The following is a 16,652-nucleotide window of genomic DNA, read 5'->3' as shown; positions in this document are numbered from 1 at the left end:
ATAGTATTAACATATTCTCTCTCTATGTATGCAACAATGATACATATATAATTAATTATATGTATAAATATATATTATATAGATATATATAATCCAATGGTAATAGAATAATTAATATTAATGTTTGACATGAAGATTGTAACTCAATACCCATGCACTCATGCATCATCGAGCCAATACTAAAAGCCTGAATTGTCCATTTTTTTCAAACTACTATGGTAATGTTTGTATATTCAGGAAAACACAGACTTTTAGATTCTTACAAAGCAAAAAGGCCTTGAACTTGGCATATATCTGTCTTAATGAGTTCATGTAATCCCCCACTGAGCTAAAGTCAATAACTAAAACATTTGCCTCTATTATCAATAGCCTCAAAACTCCCAGCATTCGAATAAAGGATATTAAACTTGAGAATTCATTTAATATGTTAAATATCTCCAACTTCTGTTCACCTCAGAGAAACCCCTATATCTTTTGGGGATGTAGTTATCACCTGTGCTTCTATAAATTTTGAGAAGAATGGACACCAAAGTTTCTATCATCCAAATACTAAGTATTTCTAAATCATAAACTCTGTAGCTTCCACTTGTAACTTGAGTGTATCTTTATTTTTTATTTCTTTTAAATGTTTTTCTTCCAGTTTTATTGGGATATAATCGACATACAGCACTATATAAGTTTAAGGTTACAGCATGATGATTTGACTTACAGACAACATGAAATGCTTACCACAATTCAGTATATTTTTAAATAGTTATAACTCTTACTTAGCTTTCACTAAATAGCCTCATATATATGTATTTGGTATTTTGTGAATTATTCTGATATTCTTATGTCTCCCTTTCACTCATTCATACATTCAGCAATTAATCTGGAGGACCTGCATGCGACGCTCTATCTCAGGAAATACAGTATATAAACAAAATATTTGGAAAGGTAGCAATCTATAATAAGTATTTAGGAGAAAACCAACAAATTGCTATTCTCAATGAAGGAAACTGGGACAGGTGTGGGAAGAGACTGAGGAATTATGTTGAGAAGAGGCGGAAACCTGGGCAAGGACCAGGAGTAGACAAACCATGGAAAATAGTCACAGTGGTTATTATATTTCTTAATCACAAGGACTTGAGATACCCCCAGTATTAAAGGGGTTCCCTATTTTCTACCAGCCCCTCTGGACATGCAAAAAGCAAGAATTTATGTGTGAGACATTAGCTAATGATAAAGTTACCTGAAGGGGGGAAAAAAATCCTTAACCAAGAGAAATAAAGAAAATATGGGCACTTTTTAGAGTGAGCGGGGGAAATTTTCTCTGAATTAGAATCTGGGAGGGCTGAGTGAGCCAAAAGAGAGGAAGTGTTCTGAAGAAGTTGGGAGAAGCACACTCTTTGCAGCTCCGGATCTACTGGCTTAAAGACAGAGAAATACAGTTGCCTGAATCAATTAGAGGCTGAACAGGAAAGAAAAGGACTGGTGTTTCTCTAATCATGACCCAAAGTTATCTTTAAAGCAACTTCTGCTGCAGTTAGTGGTGTGCACACTCACAACGATCCCTCTAGTTTCTATAAATTACAACCTAAAATACTTGACCTCTTTCACTGTATGTCGGAGTGACCAATGAAAGAGATCACTTCCATATTTTTGCAGCACCAGCAGTTAAAGCTTCTGCCCTCTCCATTTATTATGCAGACACCTCCAAATCTCAATAACCAGCCTCAATCCTTTTTCTGAGATTTCCTAAACTACTCCAGATACCGGCAACATCTTCAACTAAAGCTCAGAATATCCAAAAGCAGATTCATCAACCTGTCCCTCCCTCTAAATATACTGAGAATGTAAAACATATACATTTTTTCCTAATCCTCAAACAGCTATGTAAGGTCATGTGTGACAGAGACTTTTACTTGCACACCTAATATCCACTTGCCCTTAGTTCTTACTAATAGATCCCTGCTTTTGTTGAAGGCAACCATGTGTCCAGCTGAAAAACTACACTTGCTAGCCTCCCTGCAGATGCAGTGTCCTTATAGCTAAGGTTTAACAAATGAGATGCAAAAGAAAGTTGTGTTGAGCATCACTGAAAAACTCCCTCAAGGATAGGACAGAGCTGCTAATTCAACTGGCATTTGATTTTTGCCCCTTCCCCTCTATCTCATGTGGGACATGAACACAATGGACAGCAACCCAAAAGTCATCTTGTAAATATGAGGTGATGAGTGCCTGACACAAGAAGCCAAGCCCTTGATGACATTATCCTGCCAAATTGCCAGTCTTTGACTGCCTGGCTCCAGACTTCTCATTGGTAGGTCATTAGCGTTAAGCTTTGTTTCAACCAGCCAAGCACAATTTCTAACTAAGGCAAGCTGGTACCATTATTGCCGTATTCCAGTATTGGACTTTAAAGTCTCACAGCTGGTTGTTGATGGAACCAGGATTCAGAACCGCGTCTGTCTGAACCATCTTTCCAGTATATATCACATCGCACATAGATGAGCTTTTAGTCTCTACTACCTACAACTCTAGAATTCAGCCTCTTTTCATTTTTTTTTCCACCGCTCTATCTAAAACTCTAAGACAGTTAACACTGATGTATTCATGGATTAAATGACAATATGGTGTGCATCTCCACTGAGGTGCCTTTCCTCGTGTTGGCCCTTCTTTATTCCTATTTTTTCCTCCTTCCAATTCCTGCAGTCCTACAACTCCTTAAAGACAATCCTGCCTTGGTAAGGCACAAGCCTTCCCAATTACTTCAGAAATCGAGCCTTTTTAAGAAAGCCTGCAGTCCATAGGGCCCATGGACTTCACTACCAGCTCCCTGTGCTGCACCACCACGAACCACAGACTGGGCCATATTTACAGCCACAATCCTGCATCAAACCTACCGTACTAACTTGGGCTTTTCATTCGCCATTTGTACTCTTCTGTTTCTTTATCTGCGAAATGAGAAAATTTTACAAGATGATTTCTCATTTCCAGATTTAACACTGGATTTTTTTAATAAGTTTTCGCCTAAGATCTCTCCTCCAGCTAGATAACACGTGGGTTGGGACCGCATCTTATACATCTGAATATCCTCAGTGTTCTGTGCGTCTGAAACAAAATCAATCCCCTAATAAATGCCTGTAGTTACAAGTGCTGCTGTTCAATGAGCTGTGAAGATCGACTAAAATGGCCCTCTCCGTATTCACAGGTAGTATTCGTATCGCCCAGCTACGGCTATGCATGTTGATAATCACAAATAGAGTATGAAGGTGAGTGGGCTACATGAACACAAATGCTACTCCCTATATGGAAAAGATAACGTAATAAACGCCGACAAATCTGATCAATAGAAATAACTGAATCATTTGAGTTGAAACCTTAATCGCTTAAGAAATTTATGCACGTGTGCATGTGTGTGTGTGTGTGTGTGTGTGGCTACAAGCAGCATACAGGTTTTGATACCGAACTTGCTAAAATCCTAGAACCACATTTTCTAACTAGAGTCATGTTTATTTATAACAGCGGAATGTTAACGCTTGCCCGATAGGGCTTTAATAAGAAATAAATTACTTCAAAACCAGCTGTTGAGTTCAGTATTTAGTGGTACCACTGTCTGCAGCCTCACCCCCTTCTTCTGATAATGGCAACTCAATTTTCCCTTGTGGATTTCAATCTTCCCAATCTCATGCAATCTTGATGGAACTCACCATGAAAATGCCCAGAACTTCCTGGGTAAGAGATGGACACGTGTCCTAAGACAGGACTAAAAAAACTTTCCAAGAAATGTGAACCTGAAACAGAGCCATGAGGAAAAAAGGGGCCAGTGGTGCATCCACTGCCACGTTCAGAAGACACTGTCAGCTCACTCGTGCTGCTCGTATTTATAGAGAAACCTTCCTCCTCTCTTTTCTGCAGACTGGCTGTGCAACCTTCCCTTTAATTCTGTGAGATATTCACAGAATTTAGATTAAAATAATATGTACAAATACATGCATGTATACAAGCCACTTAAAGTACACACTGAATTATTCAAACACCCCACATGTGCTCAGACTAGTCACACTACATAATGTAATATCCGATATTATTTTATCCCCTTTTTTCTGAGGACATACCACACCAGGAATGCCAGAAGAGCCTGCAGGTGAATATTATTATCATCCTTGTATCCTTGAACATAAATACAACGCTAGCTCTGTATTTGGATTGTTAGAAATGCTGAAAATGATCCCCATTACTTCTCAATCACCCTTCTTCAAATCTGATCTTATTTGTAGTAATATGTTTCAATTCATTGGCTGTTTTAAGCACAGGGACTTTGGGCTCGCTGTGCTGCCTACAGAAATAAATGTGCTCGTTTCATAACACGGCACTAGACCCTTAGGATATAACTACATAAAACATAAACAGACCTTATGTCTGGCGTGTCCAAATCCTGCCATCCCTCAAAGTCCAGCTCATGCATACATTGCTTCAAATGAAGTCTCATGTCCAATGCCCTTGGAGTGATTAGTATTTATCTCACAATTTACCCTCTGACAGAGCTGCCACTTTTTCCCCTTGTATTGTTTAACTCTTATGGAATCTTATTTCTTCAGCCAGATTGTAAGCTCCTTGAGGTGAGGGGAGATGTTTTATTCATCTTTGTTTTTCCTGTATTTTCCCAGTGTCGTGCACAAAGCAGGTTCTTAATCAATGTATGCTGATTCACTGATCAGTCTACGGATGCTGACATGAAGAAGTAATAGTTCTCTGAACACTAGGCTGTGCTTACAGTTTTTACCATCTTACTGATGAGAAACACAGAAGCAAAGCTTTTACTCTTCAGAAAAATGATGAGAATCAGCAGAACACAATCTGTCCTTCCAAGTTCAATAGATAGAACCTGATATTTGGTAGTTGGGGCCAAAATTTACATGAAATGGTAGGCAACTGCATAAAAAATACAAAGCCAGAAACATGCCAGCCCTCAATTACCCACTTTTGCTTTCAAAAAACTCTCTTTTTTTTTCTACGTAATCTCAAGTATTACCCAATTTCCAGCTTTGGCTTCTAATTTTCATATCAGGAAAGAGGACGGCAAAGTGTACATGAAATGCTGGGCCAGGTAAGCCCTCCGGATAGCGGGCAAGCTGTAACAAGACATACCAATTCACAAAGGCGTCATATTCTGGCCAGCCGCTGGGCTCCGGGTTCATTTAATCTTTCGATCTACTTTTACTATACTTCTAAACAGTCAAATGGAACCAAACGGCAAGGTTCCAACAGTAATGTAGATGCCCTCATCTTCTTTTAAGGAAAGGGCAGATGCAAAGAGCTTTGGGTTGGTACATTAATGGAATAGGTTTAAAAAAAAAAAAAACTAGGCAAGGCGTGGGTCATGTGGGAAGAAGATCTCCATTTACCTTGCTGGAGGCAAGTACGTGTATTTCTTTCTAGAATTCTAATCTCTTGCCCCATATATCAGAAAATATTCCAAATGTAAATGGCATATGCTAGATTTCAGTATTACACTACAAAGAATGTCAGTGAATTCAAACACTAATTATCCACCCTCCCGTACTCTTTTACAATTCAAATACTATTGGCCTAATTTTAAACAAATACTGCTTTTCCATTCCTCTCAGAACTACGATATTCCTCAAGGTGCAGAAGCGCAAAGCTCACAACTGTAAGAGTCTTCAGCTTCCGTCTCGGCCTGGAGATTCACTTTTCCTAGGACCTCGGCAGACCGTGTGATCTGCTCCTCCACTGGCCTCTGTTAAGAGGGCTTACATCTTGATAGTTACTTGAGTGCCCAGTGCAAATACATGTTTATGTCCATTAAACGACTGTGTAATATTTTCTACATATTGGAAAATATGTGAATACAAACCAACGTTCAATACAGATTGCCAATACAGTTGCTTGTAAAATATGTCTCTCTCCATTGACTTTATTGACCTTGAAATAAAAATGCCATGAAAACAATAAACTATAATAATAGTGATGTACAATGATAGTACATCCTAACAGTTTAGTCATGACTGACAGTTTAAAAGCATCAGTTATTTTCCCTTTCTCACTTCATCTTCAAAAACCTTGGGACAAAGCAGGGATTAAGTGTTGCTTTTCCTTTTTACTGGGTTATATGGAAACTTAGGAGGCTAAGTGACATCCCCTAGGATACTCAGAAAACAGCAGTGCTGGGAAGAGAACAAGTCTTCTAGAGAATGTCACTGCTAGGAGTACCCATCAACTCACCAAACTACACAACGAGGAGGCTGGCCTCTTATACGAGATCATAAATGGATAGGAAAAGAGAAATATGTGAGAGACAAATTCAGAAACAAATAAGCTATGAGTGATTGTTCTGACCTTATGAAAAATAGTGCAAGGCAACGAAATGTTGCAAGAATACAAGCATGAAGCCTAAGTCAAGAAATTCGTTTTACAAAAGCAAAAGAAATATTCACACACACACAACATTTCACTTCAGTCTGAACAAAATCTCTCCCTATTTGTGCAACTTAGAGATTAGAAAAGGATGTAAGAGGTACTAACCTGAACTTTCAAGGTCACCTTGATTAGTTTTAAGAAAATAAAAATGAGGTAAAAATACAGCGTTGGCCAGCTGCTCTTTCATGGACGGAAGTCACAGAGATCTTCACCTCCAAGGTCAGCAGAATGCAGCCTTTGGCCCTTTCTATCTCTGTGCTTCAGGGAGCAGACACAGAACTCACTTCACCTCTAACTCAAGTCACTACCCACTTGGTCCTACTCTCCCTTCTCCTTCCCCAAGTTATTATATAACATTGCATTTATTCCAAATAAAATATTATTAAAAGTGAGATATTTACACTGAAAGGCTTTAACAGGATAATACACAGGAAATGGGTAAAGAAAATATTTTTAAATAAGATTAAAATATCAATACCATAAATCAAAATTTTCTTAAATCCTTTCACTCACTGACGTACTGAATTGTGATACATATTAGTGTGTCTCTTTATTTTCCCAGATCCTCAATTTCATGAAGGCATTCTCTCTTTCTCCCCAGTAAATCAAGTGATTTAAGCAGAAGTCAGACTACCCTGAGTAGCTGATGTATGACTACGATTGTACTGTGGTTGGTTGTCCTTGGGGGGAAGGAGACAAGTATGTCACTAGAGTTGCAATGCGATAACAAAACCCAAATTCAGATTTGTGCACATCAGTAGGACTCGGTAGATGGAGCTGAGCTTAAGTCAGGGAGCTGTTTGACAATGAAGCCTGGGCTATTACAGGGAGGAGGCGAAGGCTTACTCCATCTGAGTACATCTGTGACCCACAGATATTTTAGTGCACAGAAGGCTACATTCTTAGAAATGGTTTATGACCACTGCATTAAGAGTAAGATAGCCTCCATATAGCCTGAATTTCTTGTAAAGACAGAGAAGCAATGAGTATGACTTCATTTATGGAATAAAAATTGGTTTATACCAATTCTTTGCTAGGCTATGATATTACTGTCAAACAAAAGAGAAGGAAAGGAGAGTACTAATTACATATACACACACATATATATGATTATTATTTACATGTAAATAATAAAATGATATTTTATATTATTAAATGTGTGTAATAATTTATTTATATAAGTAATAAGCCTAAATCGGCTTATTATTTTAGGAGGAAAAATGAATATGCGCTCTTAACTAAAAGTCATTGTCTAATGTATAGATATTTTTCTTGATACTCTGTAAGCAATGCCCAGACTTAGTTCAGAAGTTAGCTCTAAAGCACTTAGCATCATTAAATACCAGTTAAATCTAAAAGTTAAATCTGTTGTTAGCTTTTGTAATCAAAATCCAAACCATGACACTGAAAAATATTACTTACGAACCCAAATTAAGACATGAAATACAATGTAATTTCTGGTATGTTCTATATACTTATTTAAATATTATTAAATATTTACTTAAAAAGACGTGCTTTATGGGCTTCCCTGGTGGCACAGTGGTTGAGAGTCCACCTGCCGATGCAGGGGACACGGGTTCGTGCCCCGGTCCGGGAAGATCCCACATGCCGTGGAGCGGCTGGGCCCGTGAGCCGTGGCCGCTGAGCCTGCGCGTCCGGAGCCTGTGCTCCGCCACGGGAGAGGCCACGGCAGTGAGAGGCCCGCGTACCGCAAAAACAAAAACAAAAAACAAAAAAAAAAAAAAAAAAAAAAAAGACGTGCTTTATCACATGCACACACACAAATACATGCATATACAAAAACATGCATGTAGCTCTCAGATTGTAAAACTATAGTAAAAAGTGTGAACTGGAATGGTGTGATATTTTGAAACGCCTACATATCATCATTCTGTTAGTACTACAGAGTTGGTTATAACAATGTGTCTACTCTCTCTCTACAGGACTACTGAAAGGACATTTTAAAATAGTCCTTATATAGAGATATGGTATTATTTTATTTTTTATAAGTGGAATTAATAAACTAACAAACATATACTATCCATATAGACCAATATACAAAAGGGGTTGTTGAAAAATTAACCTCTAATTTAAATTGTTTATAAAATTAGTTTTCTAACATCTGCATTTATCCTACAACAAGGACATGCATCACTTTCTCTCTGAACACAGTTTGTGTTGAAAGAGCTCAGGATAACTGGCTGAAAAGGCACATCAGCTCTGCTTGTGGATGACAATGGTGCCTAAAGATACTGCCACACAATAATGGCCTTGGATAATCAGGTGACACATTTTCGAATTACTAAAATGCTGCCATTGTTCTGGTGTTGTTTCACTTCTGCAGCTATGGCTCAATATGTACACAAAACTGGTTTTTGTTAGCTATGACCCCAAAGCCTCATAACGTAGAGACATGAGTTGTGAATAAAGGCACATTGTCGCGAAATTACAGAAGAGGAGAGCAATGAGCTCTTACCTCACAGGGCTGTTGGAAGAATCTGGGTCGTGAGCTGCTACGGTCCCAATGATATTCCCAACTTGGGTAGCTTCCGACACCTCCATGGGGTACAGGGGTGACGAAAATACAGGGGGCTCATCCACGTCTTCCACAATTATCTTCACGGTCGTCGTGTCGCTGAACGGTCCCAAGCTTAGAAAGCGAGGGTCGGCGTCTCTGTTTGCAGCTTCTATCCGTAGCGTGTAACTTGTTTTGGCTTCAAAATCCAAGTCCTATAAAGAAAGTTGTTAGGAAAATTAAATTAAGGCAAAGCAGAGCCTTTTCATTCATGCACGTCAATAAGCATAGTATGGACTCAGCCAGGAAAATGCACCGTCAGCATTCCAAAGTAATAAATAATGATGCCAATGAGAATCCTTGCTGCTTTCTGGCTCATAGGCAATGTGGTAAGTCCATCTGAGCTAACTTAATCCACTCTGCCGCGGTACACTGCATGGGCAAATGCAGGCCTTTAGAACATTATTTGAATGACAACTGCTATGATTTTAAAATCTTTTCCGAGAGGACCTCAAGGTAGTATTCTTGAAGCATGTAATTTAACTGCAGTATCCAGGGGTGCACATTAAAAAGGAAGAAAAATATAACTTTCCGTTGAATTTCTCATTTACAAGGTCATTTTCATTGATTTGGGGGACCCCTTTACCATCCTTAACTTTCAAGTGTTCCAAATGCAGCTGTAGCAGAAGAGGTGGCATATCGAGGTTATACAGCCTGAACACATAGCTGATTCTTCTTGATGAAGCACCCACTGTTTTCTCTCTTCAGTATTCCGCCATCAGTATACACTGTCTCTCTCTCTCTCTCTCTCTGCCTCTATTTGTATTACAGGGTTGACAGTTATATTCTAGAATCACCATCCTGCAACTTTTCAACAGGATTAACATGCTAACACTTTTCTCAAAAACAGTGACCCAAGTCAAACCATAAGGTAGCTTAAAAAATTGTAAGGGCCATTAAATGTTGTACTAATGAGGCACCATCTGTGAAAAACAGAATTCTATGCCCAACAGGTAGAATTTGTCTGTGACAATCACATGCTTCTCTTTCTTCAAGGGGTACAGAGAGTCCCAGCTTGTTGTGACTTTCAATCTCAATCTCACCACTAAAAAACTGTCCCGAAATATTTGTTACGTTTAGTGATATAAAAACAAAAACTTCAGAAAGAAACCAGTAGAAATACTAGCACATATAAAGCATAATTTACTTGTCATTTTTATGTGTTATTTAATAAAAAAGCATTAAGAAACATGAGCTAAAATGTACTGCTGAGAACTGTAATGTAAATGTATCCATCATGTGTATGGGCGTATGTGTGCTATATATGCTGTATATGTGACAAAATGCACATACCACTTATATAAAATGTAATAACACATATATATAAAATATAAAAATATATACTATGTGTGTGTTATGTGTGTTTCCACATAAATAGGACATGAAGAGATTCCATGGCTCATCTCTTTTTTATACATGAAAAAAATATAAACACATACTCAAAACAGGCTCACAATATCTAGGCCAGAGAGCACTTTACTCAAATGTTTATCTGCTTAACAGCTGTCTCCTCTAGTAGATTGTAAGCTCCAAACTGTTTTGTTCAGTACTAGCATTCCCAGAATTGCCTGTTCTGCATTTGGTACATTGAAAGAACTCAATAAATTCTTAATGAATTAGGAAAAGCTAGAATGTAGCTATCCAGGCCTCAAGAGCCTCAAAACGGAACCGCACCTTTGCCCCAGAGAATCCAGATGGCTGAAGTGGGAGGTAGAGGAAGAAAGAACCAGGTATATTGTTTTTCTTGACTATAAACAACTTCATATAATTACTGTGGGAAAACCAAGTTTTAATTCTTATCTGAGGTCTCACATGAAAATCCTGGGGCACGTGCTACACAGCGCCATAAACAGCACCTTATTAATAAATTCAGTGATATTTTTATGAGGCTACCTTTTTTGGTCTATTATCTAAAAATATTTCTACCCCAATGGTCTTCAACCAAAGGTAAGAATCAGAACCACTCAGGGGAACTTTCCAACACATTCCTGGCTCCTTCCAAGAAGATTTTGATTCAGCAGACCCAGGATGAGTCACAAGCATATGTATTTTGAAAAGGCTCTTCAAGTAATTGTGCTGCAAATCCTCTTCCAAGAAACTTGACCTCTTCGTTATAATTTTCTGGGGCCTACACATGTAATCCGATATTTAATTTGGGTTCTGCTAAAAATAAAACAAACATTCTTATTTACCTAAATGCATTTACTTAAGACACTCTAAACATACTCACACATAGCATGAATATGAACCTATTCAGCTTGTAGTCTTTTTTATTTTTATTTTTTGGCCACGCAATGCACCTTGCAGGATCTTAGTTCCCCAACCAGGGATTGAACCCGCGCCCTCGGCAGTGGAAGTGTGGAGTCCTAACCACTGGACCTCCAGGGAATCACCTCAGTTTGTTCTTATAATATTTATAAAACTGATAAATTAGGAGAGAAATATTACTTTTATATATTATGTGTCTATGTAAGATAGACTATGTAAAAAAAACAAACACCCTGTTTACCATCTCCTTTTCAATTGACTCAAAACCACAACTTTTTTTTTTAATTTAATTAATTAATTTTTGGCTGTGTTGGGTCTTCGTTGCTGCGCGCGGGCTTTTCTCTAGTTGCGGTGAGCGGGGGCTACTCTTTGGTGCGGTGCGCAGGCGTCTCATCGCGGTGGCTTCTCTTGTTGCGGAGCACGGGCTCTAGGCGCGTGCGCTTTGGTAGTTGTGGCACGCAGGCTAAGTAGTTGTGGCTCGCAGGCTCTGGAGCGCAGGCTCAGTAGTTGTGGTGCATGGGTTTAGTTGCTCCGTGGCATGGGGGATCTTCCCAGGCCAGGGATCAAACCCGTGTCCCCTGCATTGGCAGGCTGATTCTCAACCACTGTGCTGCCAGGGAAGTCCAAAACCACAACTTTTAAGATATTCATTCCGGTTTACCAAAGGGACAGCTAGTCCTTCTGTATTCAAGTAAAAGTTTGACTGACTTATGAAAGAAAAATTTACATTTACTGCACAAATGAATGCAATTATTTTATGGCAACTTGTTTTTTTTTAAATGTGTCTAAAAGGCAACAACATGCAGTAAAGACATCTGGATGCTGCCAAGTCATAAAGAAACACAGGATCACGCGTGATGATTGGTTGCCTAAAAGCTATTCTGAAAATCGAGCAATGAAAGAATCCATATGAAAGCCTAGGAATCAAGGTTCCAGACGGAAGGAAGTGCCACACAAAATGATTTTCAGAGCAAACCGGAATCAGCCAGACTAGTTTGCAAAGAAGGGTGTGGTGTGACGGATAGGACTGTCAAGCAAATTGAAGAAAAGGCTTTTGCCATAAAATGTTAATTCCTGTTTCTCTTTCTTATTGATTTCTACAAAAGCAATCCATTCCGTAACTATTAGATTTAATGAGCAAGGTTATACTCGGCGAAAGAAGTTAAAATAATAACTGGGGAAAGACAAAGAAGAAGGAAAGGGAAGGAGAGAAGGGTAATGTCTAAACAGATTCTATTCAATACTTCAAACTACGTAGCATGGGAGACTAGATATATTTGGAAATGTGACCAAAACACAGTTCAAGCTGCAGCTCACAAGAAAATAAATATGTAGGATTATTAAAGAACCTGAAACCAATTATTGTCACTTTGACCCCAACTAGGGATGCCACAGAGAAGTCGCTTTTTCATCTGTCAAGTGACATCTATGTCAGAGATGCTGAAAGAGAAAGCAGCTTGTTGGACATACTCTTTCCTAAGCTGTCAAATAGGGTTGTTGAAATGTACTGCCATCAAAGGATGCTGAACTTTAGGACTGAAACAGTAAGCATTATAACTAAGACAGGGGTCAGCAAAATTTTCCTGTAAAGACCAGATAGTAAATCTTTAGGCTGCAGGCACCATGTCCTCGGCCACAGGTAAATGGACTAGCTTGGCTGTGTGCCAGTAACACTGCGTTTACAGACACGGAAGTCTGCTGAATTCTATCTAACTTTCACGTATCCTTTTTTAAAATTTTTTTCAGTCACTTAAAAATGTAAAACCATCCTTAGCTCTTGAGCTGTCCGGAGACAGGCAGGCAGTTGTTTGCCAATCCGTGGTCTAAGGAGCCCCAAATAATATGCTTCTCTTTCCAGATCAGAGGTTCACCCCTCTTCCTCCCACCTTTTCTTTTTACTACAATTAAAATGAACTATTCACTATAAACAGCATACTTTGTCCCTTCTAGTTTGTATCACCTGCTGCTCCCTCCTTCTCATATAACTTTGTCTGCCATTTTTCTTACTGAAATCTTTTGGAGACCAGCTCTTTTCTCCTTTATGAGTGATCTCATAATCCCCTCACCTAAAACTAAAACTTCTTTATATTTATAGAGAGCTAACTCCAAAAAACAGTTTTACACACATCTTTAATGTGCATTTTAAAAGACAGAAGAAGGTTGGTATTATTGAAACTAAATAGCAAAGAGCTCCAGCGAAAGCCCAAAATTTTCTGTGTACTTAGGGGCAGACACACTACGTGAATTCCAAGCCACATCTGTCCACCACCCATGCCGTTTCTGCTAGAACAAGCAGGCGTTGTTCAAACTCTAAGAGCAATTAGGGACGCATGGTGCATGGCATTATCACCTCTAGGTATCTGCCTACCTCACCAAGTAAGTAGGGTTGCTGTTAATTATTTATAAATTTAAAGCAGCTGGAACAGTCATGGACACAGAGTAATTACTGTATAAGCATTTGCTGTTACTACTATACTATTATTAGCGCCATGATTTCCGGCTAGATTATGAGCAAATCAAATGGAAAGTAAGGATTATGTCTTTCTCTTCTGTTTCCCCCATGACACCTCGGCCTATATCTTTGGCAAAGTCAGTTTATAATAGTCATCTGTTACATTCAAAACAATTAACTATCATAAACAGTGGAGACTCATCAGTTCTCCCCTGCCATTTTTAACTTCCTCAATAGTAAAAACCTAAGTTAAAATATCATCTTGAATTCATTTAATAAAATCATTACACTGCATTTTTCTTTCTGCATATAGCTCGCCTTCTGGTCTATAGCCAAACACGCTCTTGTTAAGCTCAATGACCTCCTTTAGATCTTGTACTTTGGGCCAATGCTGTTGTTGATGTTTCAGGGACTGATCCAAGTTACATCATTCAGGAAATTCTTCCTTCTGTTCCTGTAACCACGGCAGGGTACCACTGGGGCTGGTGTGTGTGTGTGTGTGTGTGTGTGTGTGTGTGTGTGTGTGTGTGTGTGTGTGTGTGTGTGTGTGTGTGTGTGTGTGTGTGTGTGTGTGTGTGTGTGTGTGTACACGTTGAGACTATGTATATAGTGTCTTATGTTTAATACTGATTTTGTACAAAAAGAACTGAGACATTCATCATCTTTAAAAGCATTTCTTTCTCTGGAGCTTCTAGCTGTCTTTGGGATCAAAGCATATACTCTGTTGCTTTCAATATCCTCCCTACTTGATCAAATCAATATAAATCATTTTTCCTACGTAAATGGGCTTAAATGTAATTGTACCAATGGAAAAGAACCCACAATCATAACTTTCCCTTTATGATTAATTTATTCCAAATAAATCTACTTACCCAGAACCTTAGATGTAATCTACAACCTTGGACAAGGTATCTCAGCAAAGAACAATTTTGTACATTTATATACAATAAGAATTCTAAAGTTGTTCCCTAAGTACTTTCCAAAAGCAAAAAACGCCATTATTATGCACAACTGCACTACTGCCTTTATTTCTCCCTGTTCCTGGGTTATGCCCAAGAAGGCCTTATTATCTCTGTCAGCTTGACTAAACGTAGACAGGCTTCTTCCTGACTCTAGGCCCCTGACCTCCCTTTTCTTAGAACCAATCTTCAGCAAGAGTCTTGCTCCAAGTTACAAAACTACCTGCTATCATGAAAATACAAGAAAATTTACTTTTCCTTTGGGTAAAGCAAACACAGTGTCACCTACACCCCTGCCCCCATTTTACACACACACACACACACACACACACACACACACACACACACACACTCCAGCTCTTAAAAAATTCTCCTTTGTTTCACCTGCGTTGAGTTTACACTGAATTCTCATCTCTCTCTCCTAACTGCAACATCCTTGAGGTCTGTCTTACTTGTTTAACTCTGTCCAGTGACACTTTTGCTTTCACAGCTACAAGTGATTTTATCAGCAGCATGCAGCTTTTACCTGTCTTGAAATTTGTGTGAATCACAAAACCTATATCCAGATTTGGGCAACAGGTTATTTTTTTATAGGGAAGAAGGGAAGAGAAAGATGTGTTCTAAATTGTTATATATATATATATACACACACACATAATTGTTATATATATATATATGTAATAATTATGTATAGAATGGTCCACATTGATGCCCTCAGAGAGGCTCAGGTGTGAAGGGGGAGAAGACCTCTGGAAGTTTCGCCAGCTCTGTGGGTGTCCTCTACAAGGGACTGACCCTTTCATGTCTGTCTCACTGTGGTAGGCTTTGAGATCTATGAGAGAAGCCAAATGTATAATCTTACACAGGTAGGTAGGTAGGTTACCAGTTGTTACAAGTGTAACAACTGTCTTAGATAGGACAGAGATTGACTGACTGCTGAATGAAGAAAGAAAAAAAAAATCTAAGAATAAATTATTTGAAAAATAGCAAAATGAGTAAAAGCAAATTTAGAATAAGCAGTAAAAACTTACTGGGCGTCTCCATGTCCATTGTACATTTTTATGAGTCATTATTTTAACTTTCAAAAAAACCCATAGTTTAACACAGCTGCTTCTCAGGTGCTTGATACAAACATTCACATTTTGCAAAGATCACTTCCACTACATAGAAAGTATCTGGTGCTCTACAGGTAAACTGGGACCCTGAGAAAGGGTCCGGTTTATGAGTAACTGCAGAAATGTTTAAGTCTAAGACATTAAATTATCTAAAGCTATTAGGAATAAAATAAGGATACTAATATCAGGAAATATTATTTCCATTATCTAGCTCCACGAGTGCCCTCTGACCTCCAAGAGTACTTACGTTAACATTTTAACCTAGATATAAAGATCACTGAATATTTTTTAAAAAGCAATTCAAGCAGGTCTCCTAACACATCTCCATTTTGTAACAATTTTTTTAAAAAAATTCTATGACCACCAACTAAATGCACACACATTTCAAACTGCTAATTGCACTTGTCTACAAAGAGGCGGTACCATAGACGGCTAAACGTATTTCCCATGAACAATGCACATTTATATAGTCCTTACCCTGCGCAGGTTATAGTTCTAAGAGTGAATTTAGGTAGGCTGTTTGGATTCTATAAGCAGAAGGTAGAAAACAAGCCTTGCAAATGACTATATTCCTGCCTAGCATCAAAAACCTGGTTCACAGTATAGCTCAGATTGATTCCCTTACTGTGCTGAGGTCCATATTTCCCAGCATGCACTACTAACTGGACCAGGAACTTCCATGAAAGGGTCTCGATCATTTTCAGGGAAGCTGAATCCAGATTATGACCCAAAGACAGTTTAGTTTATGTTTTCCTGGGGACCTTTATAAAATAGCGGCAACTATTAATTAATCTTGATCCACACAGTTACTCTGTGAGTAATGCTGACAGTGGAGAGGAGATTCAAGTGGAAGTCAGCTA

The 16,652-nt window shown here is 38.6% G+C and overlaps 1 protein-coding gene across 3 annotated transcripts in view; it reads right to left on the bottom strand.

Moving 5' to 3' along the window:
* CDH7 (cadherin 7) overlaps window positions 1-16,652 on the bottom strand; it is a 190,210-nt gene that overhangs the window by 28,401 nt on the left and 145,157 nt on the right. For all 3 annotated transcript variants that reach the window (XM_019937195.2, XM_073790799.1, XM_033837830.2), the window contains one exon: window positions 8,900-9,153. In XM_019937195.2, coding sequence (XP_019792754.1) covers window positions 8,900-9,153 — 254 coding nt within the window. The remainder of the gene's footprint in view (window positions 1-8,899; window positions 9,154-16,652) is intronic.

The sequence above is a fragment of the Tursiops truncatus genome, chromosome 13 (assembly GCF_011762595.2).
Source record: "Tursiops truncatus isolate mTurTru1 chromosome 13, mTurTru1.mat.Y, whole genome shotgun sequence".
Lineage (NCBI taxonomy): Eukaryota > Metazoa > Chordata > Mammalia > Artiodactyla > Delphinidae > Tursiops > Tursiops truncatus.
Note: the sequence above shows the minus strand (reverse complement) of the source record. Positions and strands in the feature narration are given on the sequence as shown.